General features: G+C 40.2%; 1 protein-coding gene across 1 annotated transcript in view; it reads right to left on the reverse strand.

Moving 5' to 3' along the window:
• Window positions 1–17,753, reverse strand: part of LOC140211837 (annexin A4-like) — a 42,458-nt gene that overhangs the window by 16,368 nt on the left and 8,337 nt on the right. The window contains exons 3-7 of the mRNA XM_072282011.1: window positions 16,668–16,762; window positions 14,938–15,051; window positions 13,162–13,252; window positions 1,276–1,355; window positions 416–472 (exon numbers count right to left, since the gene is read on the reverse strand). Coding sequence (XP_072138112.1) covers window positions 416–472; window positions 1,276–1,355; window positions 13,162–13,252; window positions 14,938–15,051; window positions 16,668–16,762 — 437 coding nt within the window. The remainder of the gene's footprint in view (window positions 1–415; window positions 473–1,275; window positions 1,356–13,161; window positions 13,253–14,937; window positions 15,052–16,667; window positions 16,763–17,753) is intronic.

The following is a 17,753-nucleotide window of genomic DNA, read 5'->3' on the forward strand; positions in this document are numbered from 1 at the left end:
TCTCCAGGAAACAAACTACAACTTTCAGATGATAGGCAGAAACTCATCAAGATAAATTTTACAGTTTTAGATCTTTACAGTTTTAGATCAGTTCTAAAACTGAGCAGAAACAGGGGAAAACATACAAAGAAGAAACTTCTACTGATCTCAATACAGGTTCATGTCTACAATCTTGAAATAATCAGCAGCACCAACAATGGATTGTCTTAAATTCCCAAACCTTTTGGGAATTCATACATGGAACATCAGATATGTTTTTGAAAATGTTCATAAATAAATCTGACTTACTATTCACTTTTAAATGTCAAAAAGAGTTTGGCATTGTAAAGCATCATTTGCCATCTGAGAGAGTGTTCTTGCAATCCATTTAACCCATGTTTGATTTGAACTTTGATGTAAAATATGCAATGCTTACCTGAGCATCAACCTTTGCAAGACTTGCATCTACATGTCGACTTTCATCTCGTTTCCCCTAAAAAGATAATTCAGTTCAAGTGGAATCACAATACAATAGAAATCATAACACAATTATTTGTGGGATTTGTATCACCATACAAAAATATACAAAAACAAACATTGTTTACAGAGGAGTTTAGGTATCAGTGCCAGAAGTCTACCAAATGCAATCCAATAAAACGTCTTTCTGTGCTTTCTGTTGACTAATATGCCTATACTGATGTCAAAGGGTTATTTTCCATTTAACAAATGTTATGGACCCGGCTGATTTATTCCTCCCCAATCAAAAAGCAGAGAAACCAATTGTCCCAGTGTGACTGGCCAGTTACAACAAATTATGCATCAAAATCATGGCAATTATAGCCTGGCACTAAATTATATCTTTCAACTATCTGATACTGTATATTTTCAGTCTTCTTACCAGAAGAACATACTAAAAGTTAACACTTTGTTTTAAAATAAAATTATGTAGCCATTGCCCTCATTCGTTGGTGGGATTTGAATTCCTGTCTCCTGATTATCTTCAGGCTTTGGGTTTGTAATACCAGGAAAATAACTACAGAGTTACCATTCCCTTACAGCAAATGTGGCATTATAGATGGAAGGAAATTTTAAAACATTAACACGTTGAATGTTATGAGTGATTAGACATATTTTTGTTGGCAATAGTTCTCTGACAGCCATGTGTCAATTATCAATAAAAGTTTTCACAATGCAACATCTTTTTCACACTTAGAAGAGCTGACTTTTCTCTTTATTGCAAAGTGGTGTCAAAATAACACATTTCCATTGAAATGACATGGATTAAAGCATACTGACCTTGAGTAGGGACACAAGAAGGTTTTCAAAGTCACCAGCATTCTCACTCTGCAGAGATTCCTTTAAACTAACCGCATTCTCTACAAGAAATAACACCAAATTTTTTCTTTTGCCTTAAATATACAGAATATGTTTTTAGCTTATTTCATTTCAGAAATACACTCAGTGGCCATTTTATTAGGTACACCTGCACACTTGCTCATTAATGCAAATATCTAATCAGCCAATCATGTGGCAGCAACTCAATGCATTAAAGCATGCAGACATGGTCAAGGAGTTCAGTTGTTTTCAGACCAAATATCAGGAAGGGAAAAATGTGATCAAAGTGACTTTGACAGTGGAGTGATTATTGATGCCAAACAAGATGATCTGAGTATCTCTGAAACTGCTCATCTCCTAGGATTTTCATGCATAACAGTCTTTAGAGATTACAGAGAATGGTGCAAAAAAAATCCAGTTTGCTGCAATTCTGTGAGCAAAAACACTTTGCTAATGAGAGAGATCAGAAAAGAATAGCCAGACTGGTTCAAGTTGTCAGGAAGACATATGTTACAACTGTGGTGTGCAGAAGAGCAATTCTGAATGCACAACCTATCAAACCTTGAAGTGGATGGGCTACAGCAGCAGACCACACCAGGCTTCACTAAAATCAAATTTAAACAAATTTAAGAGCACATTAAAAACTGATGCAGTATACATATTTCTTTTCAATAGAACAGGCTCTCAAGTCTAAACATTATATTTCACAGTGGTGCAATAGAATGATTGATAACACTTTCAATGTAGCCTCCATTACTTAGAGAAACATAGACTGGGTGTTTGCTTTGCAGGATGCCTGCACTCAATCCACAACAATGACCTTGAACTTGTTGCTTGACACTTTAATTCCCATCACATTAGCACTCTGACCCACCTGTCTGCAGCTCTTGCACTCTTACAAGGCCTAAAATGTCAGGAAATGTAGAGAAAGCTTGACCCAACAACAGAGCAGTGGAGACAATTCAGCAATGAACGATAACTTTAATAACAGTTTGCAAAAGTACCAAGCCAGAAGGGGCCACAAAACAAGAGAGAACAGATAATAAAAACCCAGGCAAAAAGGTACGAAACTGAAGGCTAGGAGCAACTGGCTGAGGCTGGCTGGTTCAAATGAATGAATAAGGACCGTAGATGAGAGATGGGTTTAAGTAGGCTGCAGGTGATCATTTGGAAATGAGTGGTGGGTGACTCCTGTTAACTGAGGGGAGTTGAGAGATTGCTTGGCGCAGTGTGTTCTGGACATCTTCGGCACTGTCGTCAAGAGTTACAGGGGCTGGCAGTATGCACTATCTGTAATGTGATAGAGGGAGCCTACAGCAGGAAATTCAAATAGGGAGTTAAGTGATAATATGGAATGGAGTTTGGTAAGAAATAAAAGGAAAATAAGTCATTTGAAACGGGTTCAAGAAGAGATATGCTGCAATTGTAGAGGTGCTCATAGTGCTGCGTATTTAGGTTGCCTTGTTTTACAAAATTCAGAAGGTAAAGTTAGCACATAATATTTCTTATACTAGAGATGCGAGAAGATTTGATTTCTCTAAATCTGTTGGGTGTCGGGTTAAAACTGATACTTCCAGGGAGCTGGATAGAGGAAGATCATGGAGTGAGGTTGTACAGGCGGGGAGTGGGGGAGGTGTTGATTCTTAAAGAAATAGATTTTCTTGTGTTTCTATGTGCTGTAGTTAATGGAACAGTACAGGTAAGAAAGAAACCTGATTGAGTCAGGATAGTGCTGGATGCAGCGTCAAAATATTTAGGTTTAGAGGGAATTACTGCAGTACAGGTCATACATAAAGTACTTCGGAGAGAAGATTTGGGGAATGATAGTAGAGGCAATGGGCTGGTGGTGGAGGATGACTGTACACAGGGTGCTTTCATTGATTGTTTCTAATGAACTTGAAGTTCTTCATTGGAATGTGACAAGTCTGTTAGCTAATGGACAGGAATTTAAAGCATATGTTTTAGGTTTTTGTGTTCCCTTAAGTGTTATTTGTAGACAAGAAACTTGGTTCCAACCACATTTATCATTAAAGATTCTGGGATATGAGGTTGTGAGATATGATAGACATACAGCTGTGGCAGGAGGCTGTGCCAGCTTTGTGAAGGAGGGTTTATTGTACAGAATTTTGCTTTCCCCAGAGAATACCAAATGTGTAATTATTGAATTGTTATATACACAGGGTGGCATCAAAATTGTGAACATTCATAATCCAGGTTGGGAACTGTCTATGGAAGGGTTGGGGAGAATAGGGGGAAATTATTCCGGTAAAATTATTTTTTGTGGTGACTTTAATGCACATAGTGTTTTGTGGGGCAGTAAGATTACAGATGTTAATGGGGCAGTAGTAGAGGAGTTTTTGGGAGAACATGATTTAATTTGTTTAAATGATGGAAGAAAGACAAGGGCCTTCATATCATAGCAAATCATATTGCTAATGGTAGGGCTCTTGTCTGGACTTGACTCTCATCTCTGCTCCAGTTGCCGGACTTAGTAGTTGAGTTGCAATGATTGATTGTATGGGGAGTGATCATTTCCCAGTCTTGTGTGTTGTAGGGATCAAGGTTCACTGGAAGAATTTGGGTTCTGGTACTAATTGATATTTTAAGAGGGCAAACTGGGAAAATTTTCCGTTGAGCGTGAGAAATCATTTGATTAATTGTCTCTAGGTGATACCAGAGAAGAAGACCATCAGAGTATAACTTCTAGTTTGTGTGGGGCAACCCATCAAGCCATTCCTTTAGTGTCTCAGAGAGCTGGTAAGAAATGTGTTCTTTGGTGGACACAGGAATGTACAGAGGCTATCAGAGACTGGAGACAGGCATTTTGTGTTTTGAAACATAAGATTAATGTAAGAAGCCTTGATGAACTTTCAGATGAAAAGAGCAATAGCAAGGATTGTTATTTGGAAGGGCTCTGGGAGCATTATGGAACAGGTGAATTTAGGAGTTCAAGTGCATAGTTGGCTGAAATCAGCTTCACAGGTAGATGGGGAGTGGACAGGGCATGCGGCACACTGGCCTTCATTAGTCAGAGCTTTGAGTATAGGAGTTGGGTATAAAATGGGGGCTTGTAGGGGATTTTTCCTCATCATTTGGGAGGAAAACTGGCACGACAGTGGTGTGGAGAATGCTAAAGAAAATGAATGGTGTCAGAGGTTATCACCAGATTCCAGTGTTAGTGGAGAATAGAAATTTGGCTACAACAGACGAAGAAGAGAATAAATGTCTGAGAAACACACTTGCAAAGATACATAGACTAGACAATTTAGGCGATGAGTATATTAAGAGATGACAGTGTATTTTGATGGAGAATGGGAAGGTTTGTGAGAAACAGAGATGCTTGAGAATGCCATGGATGATGACTTTATGTTGACTGAACTGAAATTTGCTGTCAATAGTGCCAGTATTACAGCCCCAGGATAGGATATGGTTAGCTATCATATGCTCCAGCATCTGCCTGGGAGAGTCATAAAAAAATTGCTTGAGTTTTATAATGTCCAGAAGCAAGGAATGCTCCCAGGAGACTGGAAAAGGGCTCTGGTGTTGCCTGTTGTTAAAACTGGGAGGGATCCGACACTGTCAAGTAGCTACAGGCCTATCGCTCTCATCTCTTCACTATGTAAAATAATGGAAAAATTATAGTAATAAGGCTGATGTTTGCTTTGGGAAAGAGAGAATTACTTAGTTGCTACCAATGTGGGTTTCGTAAAGGAAGATCTACATATGATGCCCTTGTACTACTGGGAAATGATATTCAGAAAGTTTTACAGTAAAAGAATGAGTAGTTACAGTGTTTCTGGACATAGAAAAAAATTATGATATGCTATGGAGGGAAGAACCTTTGATAAAATTAAGTAATCTTCATATTAGTGGGAGGCTTTACAACTGGGTTTTGGATTTTATGTTTGGCTGGTCATTTAAAGTGAGGGTGGGTGAAAAAGTGTCATCAGAGTTTTTGGTGGATAATGGGGCCCCCAGGGTAGTGTTATCAGTCCAATATTGTTTAATCTAATTATCAATTATACTTTTGATGATGTTGGGCCTGGGTTTAGGTTATTTTTATATGCTGATGATGGGGCTCTGTGGAAAAGGGGTTGTAATACTGCCTACGTAGGGAGGTCTGTGCAAACAGCGTTATCAGCAATGGAAGAATGGTTTAAAATTTTTAGTTTCTATGTCAAAATATATGGTTTTTACTTGGAAACATGGGTTGGATAATATTCACTTTACTCTATATGGGTGTTCACTGTCTAGGGTTCCCGTGGTTAAATATTTGGGATTATGGTTGGATGCGAGACTAACTTGGAGAACACATATAACATTTTTGGAGGATAAATGTGAGCAGGTCATTAACTTTTTGTGGTGTATGGCTAGGTATGACTGGGGGGCCTCTAGGGTGTGCTATTGATAATTTATCATGCTTTAATGCACTCTTGTCTGGACTATGGTTGTATGATTTTTAGGGAGGCAGCTCGTTCACTTTTATATTGGATGGATTTCCTATTGGCCAGTGCACTTAGAATCTGCAGTAGAGTATTCCACACCATGAGATGCATTGGGGCTTGAACTAGGCAAAATGCCGTTCGACATGCAGAGAGAAAAATTGAGCCTTGCATACCAGACTTCCATAGTAGGGTGGGGGGGGGGGAAATGTCCCATTGGACATATTCAGTTTAATAGATTGCTGGGAATACACTAACAAAATTGGTAAATGTTTTGGGTGGATAATTAGGGAATATGTGCGGGAGTATCGTCTTGGAGGATTTGTGGATTAGCCCAACAATGGCCTGGCTATGAGTTCCATCTTGGAAATCTCCACTTTTTTCATTACTGGGGGATAGACAGGGTCTTGTGGGTGGTGAGAGGGTATCTGGTCATCTATAGCAAAAGTATTTTTCCTTTTTGCCTATCTTTACAGGTTCTAAGGAACCAGTTAGTAATTGGATTGGCTCTGGGATATTTATCCCTTGGTTTAATGTTGAGGTGGGAAAAGATTGACAGATGGGTTGTCTGTCTACGGAGCAGAATTTATTGCCGTTATCATTAGTTTGCAATGGGTCAAACAAGTTAAGCCAAATAGCATTATGTTCTGCTCAGATTCTGCCTCGGTACAGCAGAATTTGGAATCAAAGCGTTCAAGTTGATGGAAGGGTAATACAATTTATATGTTCTGGAGAGTGCGGGAATAGTAGTACATTTTTGTTGGGTACCAACACATGTGGGTGTCTCAGGTAATGAAAGGGCAGATGTTATAGGAAAACAGGCTCTAAGTCAGAGGTAGATATTATAGTCAATAAAGTAGTAAGCCAAGTCTTGTATTAGGTTGGCTGGGATTAGAAAATGGCAGAATTTGTGGGTTAGGAGTGGGACAGGGAGGTGATATTACAATTTGGTTCCATAGTTCAGGGTAGGCACCTTTTGGGAAGTAATAGCAGGGAAGATATGCAGTTGGTGAAATTGAGGTTAGGACACATAGGTTTCCACTCTACTTTGGTACTTGTTCATAAACATGGGAACGGATGATGTGACTTTTGTGAGGTACCAGAGACAGTGGAGCATGTGATCATGGTGAGCCACAGATATTCGTTAGAATGTAGGAAGCTGTTTAGACAATTATTGGGTTGATCTGGGGTGCCTAGGCGGCAGGATATTCTAATGCCTGAAGTCACGTAGGGCCCTGATGAACCTTTTAAATTAAAACAGGTTTGATCCCTGTCATGGCTGCTGTCATACTCCAGTAAGCAGGTGGAAGTAATGCACCTTCCTAATACGTAGGTGTGAACTACCATTAGCACAAAAGAGGAACAGGAGACTGGGAGGAACCTGCCTGTGCAGGTCTGACAGGTCAAGCTTGTGGAGCAGCACCTCATCTTGTGTCAGGCATGTTGCCGCCTTCAAATATCAAATTCTTCAACTTTAGTTAACTAACTTTTTCTGTTTGTCTGTAGCAGGACTGACTATTTCTGCCCACCATCACTTTGGCTCAGTTTTTTCTTTTCTCTCTCTTATGGCTGGACATGTGCCAGGCTTTAGATGTTTCAGAAAGGATAGGGAAGGAGGCAAAAAAGTGGGGGTGTGGCACTGTTGATCAGAGCTAGTATCACTGCTGCAGAAAAGGTGGAAGTCATGGAGGGGTTGTCTGCAGAGTCTCTGTCGGTGGAAGTTAGGAATAGGAAGGGGTCAAAAGCTCTGAGTGTTTTTTATAGACCACCCAATAGTAACAGGGACACCGAGGAACAGATATGGAGACAGATTCTAGAAAGGAGTAATAATAACAGGGTTGTTGTGGTGGGAGATTTTAATTTCCCAAATATTGATTGGCATCTCCCTAGAGTGAGGGGTTTAGATGGGGTGGAGTTTGTTAGGTGTATTCAGGAAGGTTTCTTGACACAATATGTAGATAAGCCTACAAGAGGAGAGGCTGTATTTGATCTGGTATTGGGAAATGAACCTGGTCAGGTGTCGGGTCTCTCAGTGGGAGAGCATTTTGGAGATAGTGATCACAATTCTATCTCCTTTACCATTGTATTGGAGAGGGATAGGGACAGACAAGTTAGGAAAATGTTTAATTAGAGTGAGGGGAAATATGAGGCTATCAGGCAGGAACTTGGAAGCATAGATTGGAAACAGATTTTCTCAGGGTAACGCACGGAAGAAATTTGGCAAATGTTCAGGGGATATTTGTGTAGGGTTCTGAGTAGGTACGTTCCAATGAGACATAGAAAGGATGGTAGGGTACAAGATCCGTGGTGTACAAAGGCTGTTGTAAATCTAGTCAAGAAGAAAGAAGAGCTTATGAAAGGTTCAAAAAGCTAAGTAATGATAGGGATCTAGAATATTATAAGGCTAGCAGGAAGGAGCTTAAGAATGAAATTAGGAGAGCCAGAATGGGCCATGAGAAGGCATTGGTGGACAGGATTAAGGAAAACCCCAAGGCATTCTAGAAGTATGTGAAGAGCAAGAGGATAAGATACGAGAGAATAGGACCAATCAAGTGTGACAGTGGAAAAGTGTGTATGGAACCAGAGGTAATAGCGGAGGTACTTAATGAATACTTTGCTTCAGTATTCACTATGGAAACAGATTTTGGCAATTGTAAGGATGACTTACAGTGGACTGAAAAGCTTGAGAATGTAGATATTAAGAAAGAGGATGTGCTGGAGTTTTTGGAAAGCATCAAGTTGGATAAGTCACCGGGACCGGATGGGATGTACCCCAGGCCACTGTGGGAAGCAAGGGAGCAGATTGCTGAGCCTCTGGCAATGATTTTTGCATCATCAATGAGGATGGGAGAGGTTCCGGAAGATTGGAGGGTTGCAGATGTTGTTCCCTTATTCAAGAAAGGGAGTAGGGATAGCCCAGGAAATTATGGGTCAGTGAGACTTACTTCAGTGGTTGTTAAGTTGATGGAGAAGATCCTGAGAGGCAGGATTTATGAACATTTGGAGAGGCATAATATGATTAGTAATAGTCAGCATAGCTTTGTCAAACGCAGGTTGTGCCTTACGAGCCTGATTGGATTTTTTGAGAATATGAATAAACACATTGATGAAGATAGAGCCGTAGATGTAGTGTATATAGATTTTAACAAGGCATTTGATAAGGTCCCCCATGCAAGGCTTATTGAGAAAGTAAGGAGGCATGGGATCCAAGGGGACATTGCTTTGTGGATCCAGAACTGGCTTGCCCACAGAAGACAAAGAGTGGTTGTAGACAGGTCATATTCTGCATGGAGGCCAGTGACCAGGCATTGATCATGTGGATAGTCAGAGGCTTTTCCCCCACGGCTGAAATGGCTAACACGAGAGGGCATAGTTTTAAGGTGCTCGGAAGTAGGTACAGAGGAGAGGTCAGGGTTAAGTTGTTGTTTTTTTTTAAAAACACAGAGTGGTGAGTGTGTGGAATGGGCTGCCGGCGGCACCGGTGGAGGCGGAAACAATAGGGCCTTTTAAGAAACTCTTGGATGGCTACATGGAGCTTAGAAAAATAGAGGGCTATGTGTAAAGCCTAGGTAGTTCTAAGGTAGGAACATGTTCCACACAGCTTTGTGGACTGAAGGGCCTGTATTGTGCTGTATGTTTTTATGTCCCCTAGTTTTATCATTAGCAACACATTACATGGACAAGAAGCTTAATCCGAACCACTCCTTAACAATTGGTCATCTATTTATACCCCATCACAGATATTCCCTTTTTTCCACCTACCTCTCCCCCAGCTTCTCTGCTTAAACTAACTTGATTTCTCTGATGAAAAGCTTGGATTTGAAACTAATATTTATCTTTCCACAGATGCTGCCTGACCTGAAGGGGTATTTCCAGCAGTTTCTGGTTTTATTTCAGGTTGTGACATTTTATGTTTCCTTTAGAAACAGTTCCCACTATGATGAACTGAGGCTTTAAGTCAATAATCCAAATCAACATTATATGATAGTTACAAAAACAACAGGAGTCACCAAAACACCAGTAGAGTAGGGCCTCAGCATCCCACTCAACGCATGTACAAACCAGTGGACAATAAGGATAAAGCGTAGGAGGCATTAACAATCATGCCCCCCCCCCCCAAGGAGTCACTGATCTAGTCAGCTGGCTTGAGAATCCTTTTGGTGTGAACTGATTATCTGAGAAAAATCTGAACACACCAACTGTACGCTTATTTGGGATTTTAGAAAGTTAGTAGCAGCTCAATGATTTGAAAGAAAGATCAACAATTTGTGGTCATAAAAACAAGTTATAACATTAGTAAGATTATCAATAAAGTAAAACATTCTGTTTATAAGTCTACAGAAAGGCTGAGACAATCTCAGGTCCTATAGATTGGTGAGACAGCCAAGAATTTGCATTAAAGCCAAACATTGATAACCAGAAGCACTTAAAAGGAGGAATGGGCACAGAAAGTTGCAAATTCAGCCTCATCATGGGCACTGGCCTCCCCAGCATCAAGGACATCTTCAAAGGAGTGGCATCAATCATTAAGGAAACCCATCACCCAGGACACGCCCTCTTCTCATTGCTACCATCAAGGAGGAGATACAGGAACCCGAGGAGAAACACTCAATGTTTCAGGAACAGCTTTTTCCTCCACGACCATCATATTTCTGAATGGGCAATGAATCCATGTACACTACCTCACTTTTTTTAAAATTAATTTTTATATATTTTTTCTTATTGTAATTTTATTGATTTATTATGCATTGAACTATACAAAACAACCAATTGCAAACTATGCGTCAGTGATATTAAACCTGATTCTGATATCAGAAGGAAATTGCGGCTGTTGAAATTATATCAGCAGGCAGTAGTTGACAAGGAACTATGCACAGGTGAAGCGAGGTTGAGGAGAAACCAATAATTAACTAGTCACTGTAGGATTTAGGAGACATAACAGAAAATATTTTAGTCTGAGTGTCCAAAATTGCCACAAATGCCAATCATAAAATGAAGGGGATAATGAAAAATCTGGTTTTAAAGTTCAACAGAAGTAAAAAAAAATACCTGAATAGGGCAAGGAAGGGGAAGTGCAAAAGGTAAGTTGTAGAATTGAAAGGGTAGGTCCAGCAGCATAGGGGAATGTAATATTAATTAATGCTAACTAGAACCCTGTGGAACAGTGTTTGCCAAATGATGGAATGAAAAAAATAGGTTTATCCACACCCATCAATCATATTCAATATTGCATTATGCTCTCAGACGCATACTGAGCCAATCTGTGCTACCAGATACCACACTTCTTTTTGCAGAAAAAGAACTCAGTGGCAATCATCTGAAGCATTTCTGAAAATAAAACTTGAGGTAATGAGAAAATGCAAAAGATGCAGATAAGTAAGGTTAATGTAGATGAACAAAACAACTAACATGGGCATGGTAAGTCAAAGGGCCTGCTTCTCTGGTGTATAACTCTACAACTCCGATACAAAGTGAATTGTGGGATTGCTGTCAGTGACCAAAGGAGGAGGAGCATCTCTCAAGTCTGAAGAGCAAGTGCTGTAAGGTCCTTTGGCAGAACTGGAGAAGATTCATCCAATAGCAACAGAGACACTGAAGTACACAAAGGTGGTAGGGGGCAGATTTTCAAAAGAAATAAAAATAACAGGATTGTTGTCATGGGTGACTTCAACTTCCCTAAAATTGATTGGTACCTCCTTAGAGCAAAAGGCTTAGATGAGGCAGAATTTGTGAAATGTGTCCAGAAAGGATTCCTGACACAATATGTAGACAGGCTGACTAGGAGTGGCCATACTGGATCTGGTGCTAGGCAATGAACCAGGTCAGGTGACAGATCTCTCAGTGGGTGAGCATTTTGGACACAGTGACGACAACTCCCTGACCTTTATCATAGCCTTGGACAGGAGTAAGTGCACACGATATGGGAAAGTATTTAGTTATGGAAGGTAGAATAATGATGCTATTAGGCAGAAAGTTGGGAGCATAAATTTATAACACAGAAATGTGGAAATTGTTTAGGGAGAACTTGCATGGGGTTCTGGACAGGTTTGTCCCATTAAGGCAAGGAAAGGATGGTAGAGTGAAGGAACCATGGTTGACAAGAGATGTGGAACATCTAGTAAAAAGGAAGGAAGAGGCTTATTTACGATTTAGGAAGTAGGGAGTATACAGGGCTTTAGCGGGATACAAGATAGCTAGGACGGAATTGAAGAATGGACTTTGCAGAGCTAGAAGGGGGCTTGAGAAGGTCTTGGCGAGTAGGATTAAGGAAAAGCCCTTTCCATGTTTCCCTCACGTGCTTCAGTTTCTTCCACATATTAATGACCTGGATGTGAGGGTAGAAGGGTGGGTTGGCAAGTTTGCAGATGACACAAAGGTTGGTGGTGTTGTAGATAGTGTAGAGGATTGTCAAAGATTGCAGAGAGACATTGATAGGATGCAGAAGTGGGCTGAGAAGTGGCAGATGGAGTTCAACCTGGAGAAGTGTGAGGTGGTACACTTTGGAAGGACAAACTCCAAGGCAGAGTACAAAGTAAATGGCAGGATACTTGGTAATGTGGAGGAGCAGAGGGATCTGGGGGCACATGTCCACAGATCCCTGAAAGTTGCCTCACAGGTGGATAGTGTAGTTAAGAAAGCTTATGGGGTGTTAGCTTTCATAAGTCGAGGGATAGAGTTTAAGAGTCACGATGTAGCTCTATAAAACTCTGGTTAGGCCACACTTGGAGTACTGTGTCCAGTTCTGGTTGCCTCACTGTAGGAAGGATGTGGAAGCATTGAAAAGGGTACAGAGGAGATTTACCAGGATGCTGCCTGGTTCAGAGAGTATGCATTATGATCAGAGATTAAGGGAGCTAGCGCTTTACTCTTTGCAGAGAAGGAGGATGAGAGGAGACATGATAGAGGTATACAAGATAATAAGAGGAATAGATAGAGTGGATAGCCAGCGCCTCTTCCCCAGGGCACCACTGCTCAATACAAGAGGACATGGCTTTAAGGCAAGGGGTAGGAAGTTCAAGGGGGATATTAGAAGAAGGTTTTTTTTACTCAGAGAGTGGTTGGTGCGTGGAATGCACTGCCTGAGTCAGTGGTGGAGGCAGATACACTAATGAAGTTTAAGAGACTACTAGACAGGTATATGGAGGAATTTAAGGTGGGGGGTTATATGGGAGGCAGGGTTTAAGGGTCGGCACAACATTGTGGGCCGAAGGACCTGTACTGTGCTGTACAATCCTATGTTCTATGTTCATTAGACCTGTAAGATGCTACAACTCTGAAATACGAAACAGATAGCTTAGGAGTGGATCAAAGTACGAACATAATGCTTAGATGTGTGGTTTCTTTACCAACAGTTATGAAAACAAACATCTTGATTACTGTAGAAGTTAGGAAATAATTCCATTACCTGATTGGTAAGCTTCAGCCAATTCAAAAATTTGTTTGTTTGTTCTTGTAGTTAAAATTTCTACTAGGGTATGTTCATCAGTTCCAGCACCCTATTAAAACAAAGAATTCAAATTGTATCCAAGATCTTAATAAAATTTAGGAGTAGAAATTATGCTTCTCCCTTCCAGTACTTTTCCCTGCAAATGGCCGAAGTCTGCAACTACCCATACACCTCCACTCAGGGCCCTAAGCAGTCCTTCCAGGTGAGGCAACACTTCACCTGCAAATCTGCTGGAGTCATCTATTGTGTCCAGTGCTCCCAATGTGGCCTCCTCTGTATTGGTGAGACCTGTCCATCTGCCAAAAGCAGAACTTCCTAGTGGCCAAACATTTTAATTGATTCCCATTCCCATTCTGACATGTTGGTCCATGGCCATCTGTTGTGCCAAGATAAGACTACCCACAGGGTGGAGGAGCAACACATTCTCTGCCATCTGAGTAGCCTCCAACCTGATGGCGTGAATATCAACTCCTTCAGATGAAAGATATTCCTCCCCCTCCCCTCTTGCTCTATTCCCCACTCTGGCCTTTTACCTCTTCTCACTTGCCTATCACCTCCCCCAGGGTCTCCTCCTCTTTTCCCTTTGCCCTATGGTCCTTTCTCCTCTCGTATTAGATTCCTTCCTCTCCAGCCCTTTATCCTTCCTCCCCACAATGGATTTTTTTTCAGTCCATCCCTTCTCTCCTTTTAGATTTAGACCAAACATGTAGGCTTAGAAATTTGGGAACACTTTATCTTTGAGAATTCTCCCTCAAGCAAGACTAATATATGTTTATATAAGAAATGGATTTGTCTTAATGAATCCCTGGCATTGTCTTTCATATTCAAATAATGGATCAGTGCTACAGGAATAGTCCAAATGTGAGTAGAGGAAGACAGGCTTTCAGCAGATGCTGCAGGAAGCTCTCAGACATTTCATGCCCTTAGGAAGGAGAAAGGAAAAGAGCAAAATGTAACATCAGCTTCCTAGATTATGGCCTAACTCAAAGATTAGGCTTCTCGGGATGAAAATAGGGCTAGCACAGTTGTAATTAATTGGAGCTGTGAGAGGGGTAGTGCATGGGATGAATTACTATGTGGTTGGGGGGAGCACATCTGCTCCTCAAAGCACACATTCAGAAATAAGTGGCCAATTTATTTTGGGGCAGACGTTTGCACTAATGGGTGTTTCATAGAAAGCTTGTTTACCACTGGGGAGTTCAGCCAAGCACTTGCTCTTTGTGGTACATGCAGTGATGTCACAACTTGCTTCTAACAATGGTAAGGGATGTCACTTACCTGTCCTTATTAAATTTGGCAGATGGTATGCCTTATATTTTTTCTTCATGGCACAGAAAGAGCCTATTCAGCCTATCAAGTCATTGCTAACTCTAAGCATTCCCAACAGTCCCATTTTCCCACTTATTCTGCCATAATCCACCCTCTCTCTTGTGCCCATCAGCTTTAGCCACCCACTTACAAGAGGAGTAATTTACAGCAGCAAATTAACATATTTGCACATCTTTTGAATGTGGAAGGAATCCAGACCATCTGGAGGAAACCCATGTGATTACAGAGAGAGCATACAAACTCCACACAGTCAGAATTATACCCAGGTGGGACAAAACTGTGTGGCATCAGCATTAATTACCATGCCACTAGTTAGAAAGTTGGTGATTGAGGAAATTTGTGTAGCCTGTTTTCAAGCTATGAAACTTTACTTGTGAAGGAGGACAAATATTAGCTGTGACTCACCTCCATTGCATAATTTAATTGCTGTGCATCAAACTTAGCAGGAGTCAGCATTAATCCTTCAACCACAGCTTCAAAATTCCCTCCAAGCTCCCCCTTCAGTTCATCAATTAGGTTCTGTAAAATTATAATGCATTAATCAAAGTTTACATTTTAAATTGTACACAAAGTGCATTAGGATAGATAAACTAGAAAATATTACACAAAGGTTTGTTTTGAGCCACAGCTGATGTCAAACATGGAAAGGAATAATTTCCTAATACTCCAGCATATCTAACGATAAATGCTGTCAAACAGCAAACAGGGGATGTACATCCTGTTGCTATGCTCCTTATCCAATTTGCCAAATATTTACAGCTAACACCAAGCCTTTGTTTCCAGCTGACGTACTATCAGTGGATCCATTTACTCACAAGGTCAAATGTGTATTATCTGAAATGTTGACATTTATTGTCTGTCCCCTCAAAGCCTTATATTGTTGTGTCTGGTGAATCCTCTTTGCCATGAAATGAATTGCACTTGACGTCTTGTGCTGCTAAGTAGTTAAATATTAGTAGTCAGTGTGTGGTTGGAGCCAGGATCCAAATCGTGGGCTGGGTGAGTGGCTGCAGCCTTATTTAGGAACAGGAGCAGTGAGATGTAGGAATGTGATAACCATACTTTTATGTTATCCTCAGGAAGTCCTTAACTACAACATGTGAATAACAACTTATTGTAAAATGTGGAGGGAATTATTTCAAAAATTTATCCAATAATCTTAACTGAAAATAATAGTCAGACAAATTGACAATCCCAACTGGAAGCACATCTATTTAAAAAGATTTTATGCGTAAATAGTTGCATGTTGTCAATAATATTTGTGGCATCTTTACAAGATACAAACTAAGTATCGGAATTACTTCTACCAAAAGCACACCAGATTTCTGACGTTTTGCACAAGAAAATATAAGTACATTAAGAATCTTTTCATTCTGCCTTTATAATTCAGTACAATAACTATTTGTTTTAATTTACAAAGGAACCCCTATTCTAAATGTTGTATGAAGAAAATAGTCCATGATGCAATTTAGCATGCGTCCATTACTATTCTATTATCAGAGAAGAAATTTCAAATATTTCAATATCTAGCAATTTCAAATCTGAAAAGAACTTTCAATTATAACCTTATATTTTACAATTTTTTTTCAGTATCATGAATTAAAGACCACGTCAATGGCAATGCGGCATTCATTCCAAAGGTCGTGTCTTCTAAGTCTACAGAGGTGAAACATGCTCATTAGTGGCTCTATATACATCTCTCTGGGAGTTGAAGGAGAACAGTTTGTATGCTCCCAGTAGTCAAAAAGTAAAATATGGGAATATAGTAGTAATAATTCCCAAATCCAAACTATTTCATTCATATCCAGATCAACACTTTCTTTGCATTTATATTTATGCTTGATATGAAGGCTGAATTGAATTTGCTACTGATGCATTTGCAGAAAAAAAAAATCAGAGATACATCCACAAAGACTTAATGTGGTATATTAAGGTCTAAATTCAAAGGTTCATTATTAAAGCATGTATCCATATACAATTCTGATTTTTAAGATCTTTTTCAGAAAGCCACAAAGCAAAGAAAGAACATAAAAGTTATTCAGAGAGAAACATCAAACCTATCTCCCCACACAAAAAATGGCATCCTAATCTTACAATAACATATTATATCTTTAAATATTAAGATATTTTATTACCTGATCATAAGCTGACTTGAATGCTTGAATGATCTGTTGCCTTTGAAAATTGGTTCTGCTTGACAGAAGATCAATAATGACATCTTCATCAGTTCCTTTTGGGATTAGTGCAAGAAAATTAGTATTTGACTAAACGCACCATGGGTAACTGCTTTACAAAGGTAACAATAGCTATCACTATCACATATTTTGAGAAAGTTAGTTACAAGTTACAACACATCTCATCAAACTTTCAGGTCCAAGTAATTCACCTGCTCATGGTTTTGCATGGTGTTTTAAACATGTCCAGTGGTATTTAGGAGTAAAATTCTGAATCTGGACTTTCTTCTACAAGTATGTGTAGCTTTTAAAGTACACAGCTGCAGAGAAACTAACATTACCAATGAGCACTACACACAGAATCTGGGGGAACACAGCAGGTCAGGCTGCATTTATGGAGGGAAATGAACAGATGACATTTTGGAGACAGAAGCCGAAACAAAAAGCTAAGTGGAGGGGAGAGGGATAGGTGCACAAGAAGGCAGGAGAGAGGGGGAAGGTACATAGGTGGGTAGGGGAGAGGGAATGAAAGAGAATGATGTGAGAAGCTGGGAGGAAATAGAAGTGGCAAAGGGCTAAAGAAGGAATTTGATAGGAGAGTTCAGTTGACTGAGAAAATAAAGGGAAAGAGGTGGTAATTCCCTTACTTTGAATTCAAGTAGGTAATGTGCAGGCTGAGAGGGTAGAGAGGGGAAGAAAAGGAATGGAAGGGCCACGGGAATGAGGAAAAAACAAGGGGGTGGGGGAAGCAAGGAGAACAGAAGGGAGTGGTTATTAGAAGTTAGAGAATTGATGCAGATACCATCCATTTAGAGACTACCAAGACAGAATACAAAGTGTTGCTTCTTCTGTCTGTGCCAGACCTCATGCTGGCAGTAGAGGATGAGGCCAGACATGTCAGTGTGCTAATGGGAAGTAGAATTAAAATCGGTGGTACGGTTGATCCTGGCTGTTGTGGCAGTCGGAGTGAAGGTGCTTGATGAAGTGGTTCCCTAATCTACCAATGGACAGGAGTCCACATTGGGAGATATAGTGTGGACAGTTACT

The sequence above is a fragment of the Mobula birostris genome, chromosome 18, assembly GCF_030028105.1.
Source record: "Mobula birostris isolate sMobBir1 chromosome 18, sMobBir1.hap1, whole genome shotgun sequence".
Classification (NCBI taxonomy): domain Eukaryota; kingdom Metazoa; phylum Chordata; class Chondrichthyes; order Myliobatiformes; family Myliobatidae; genus Mobula; species Mobula birostris.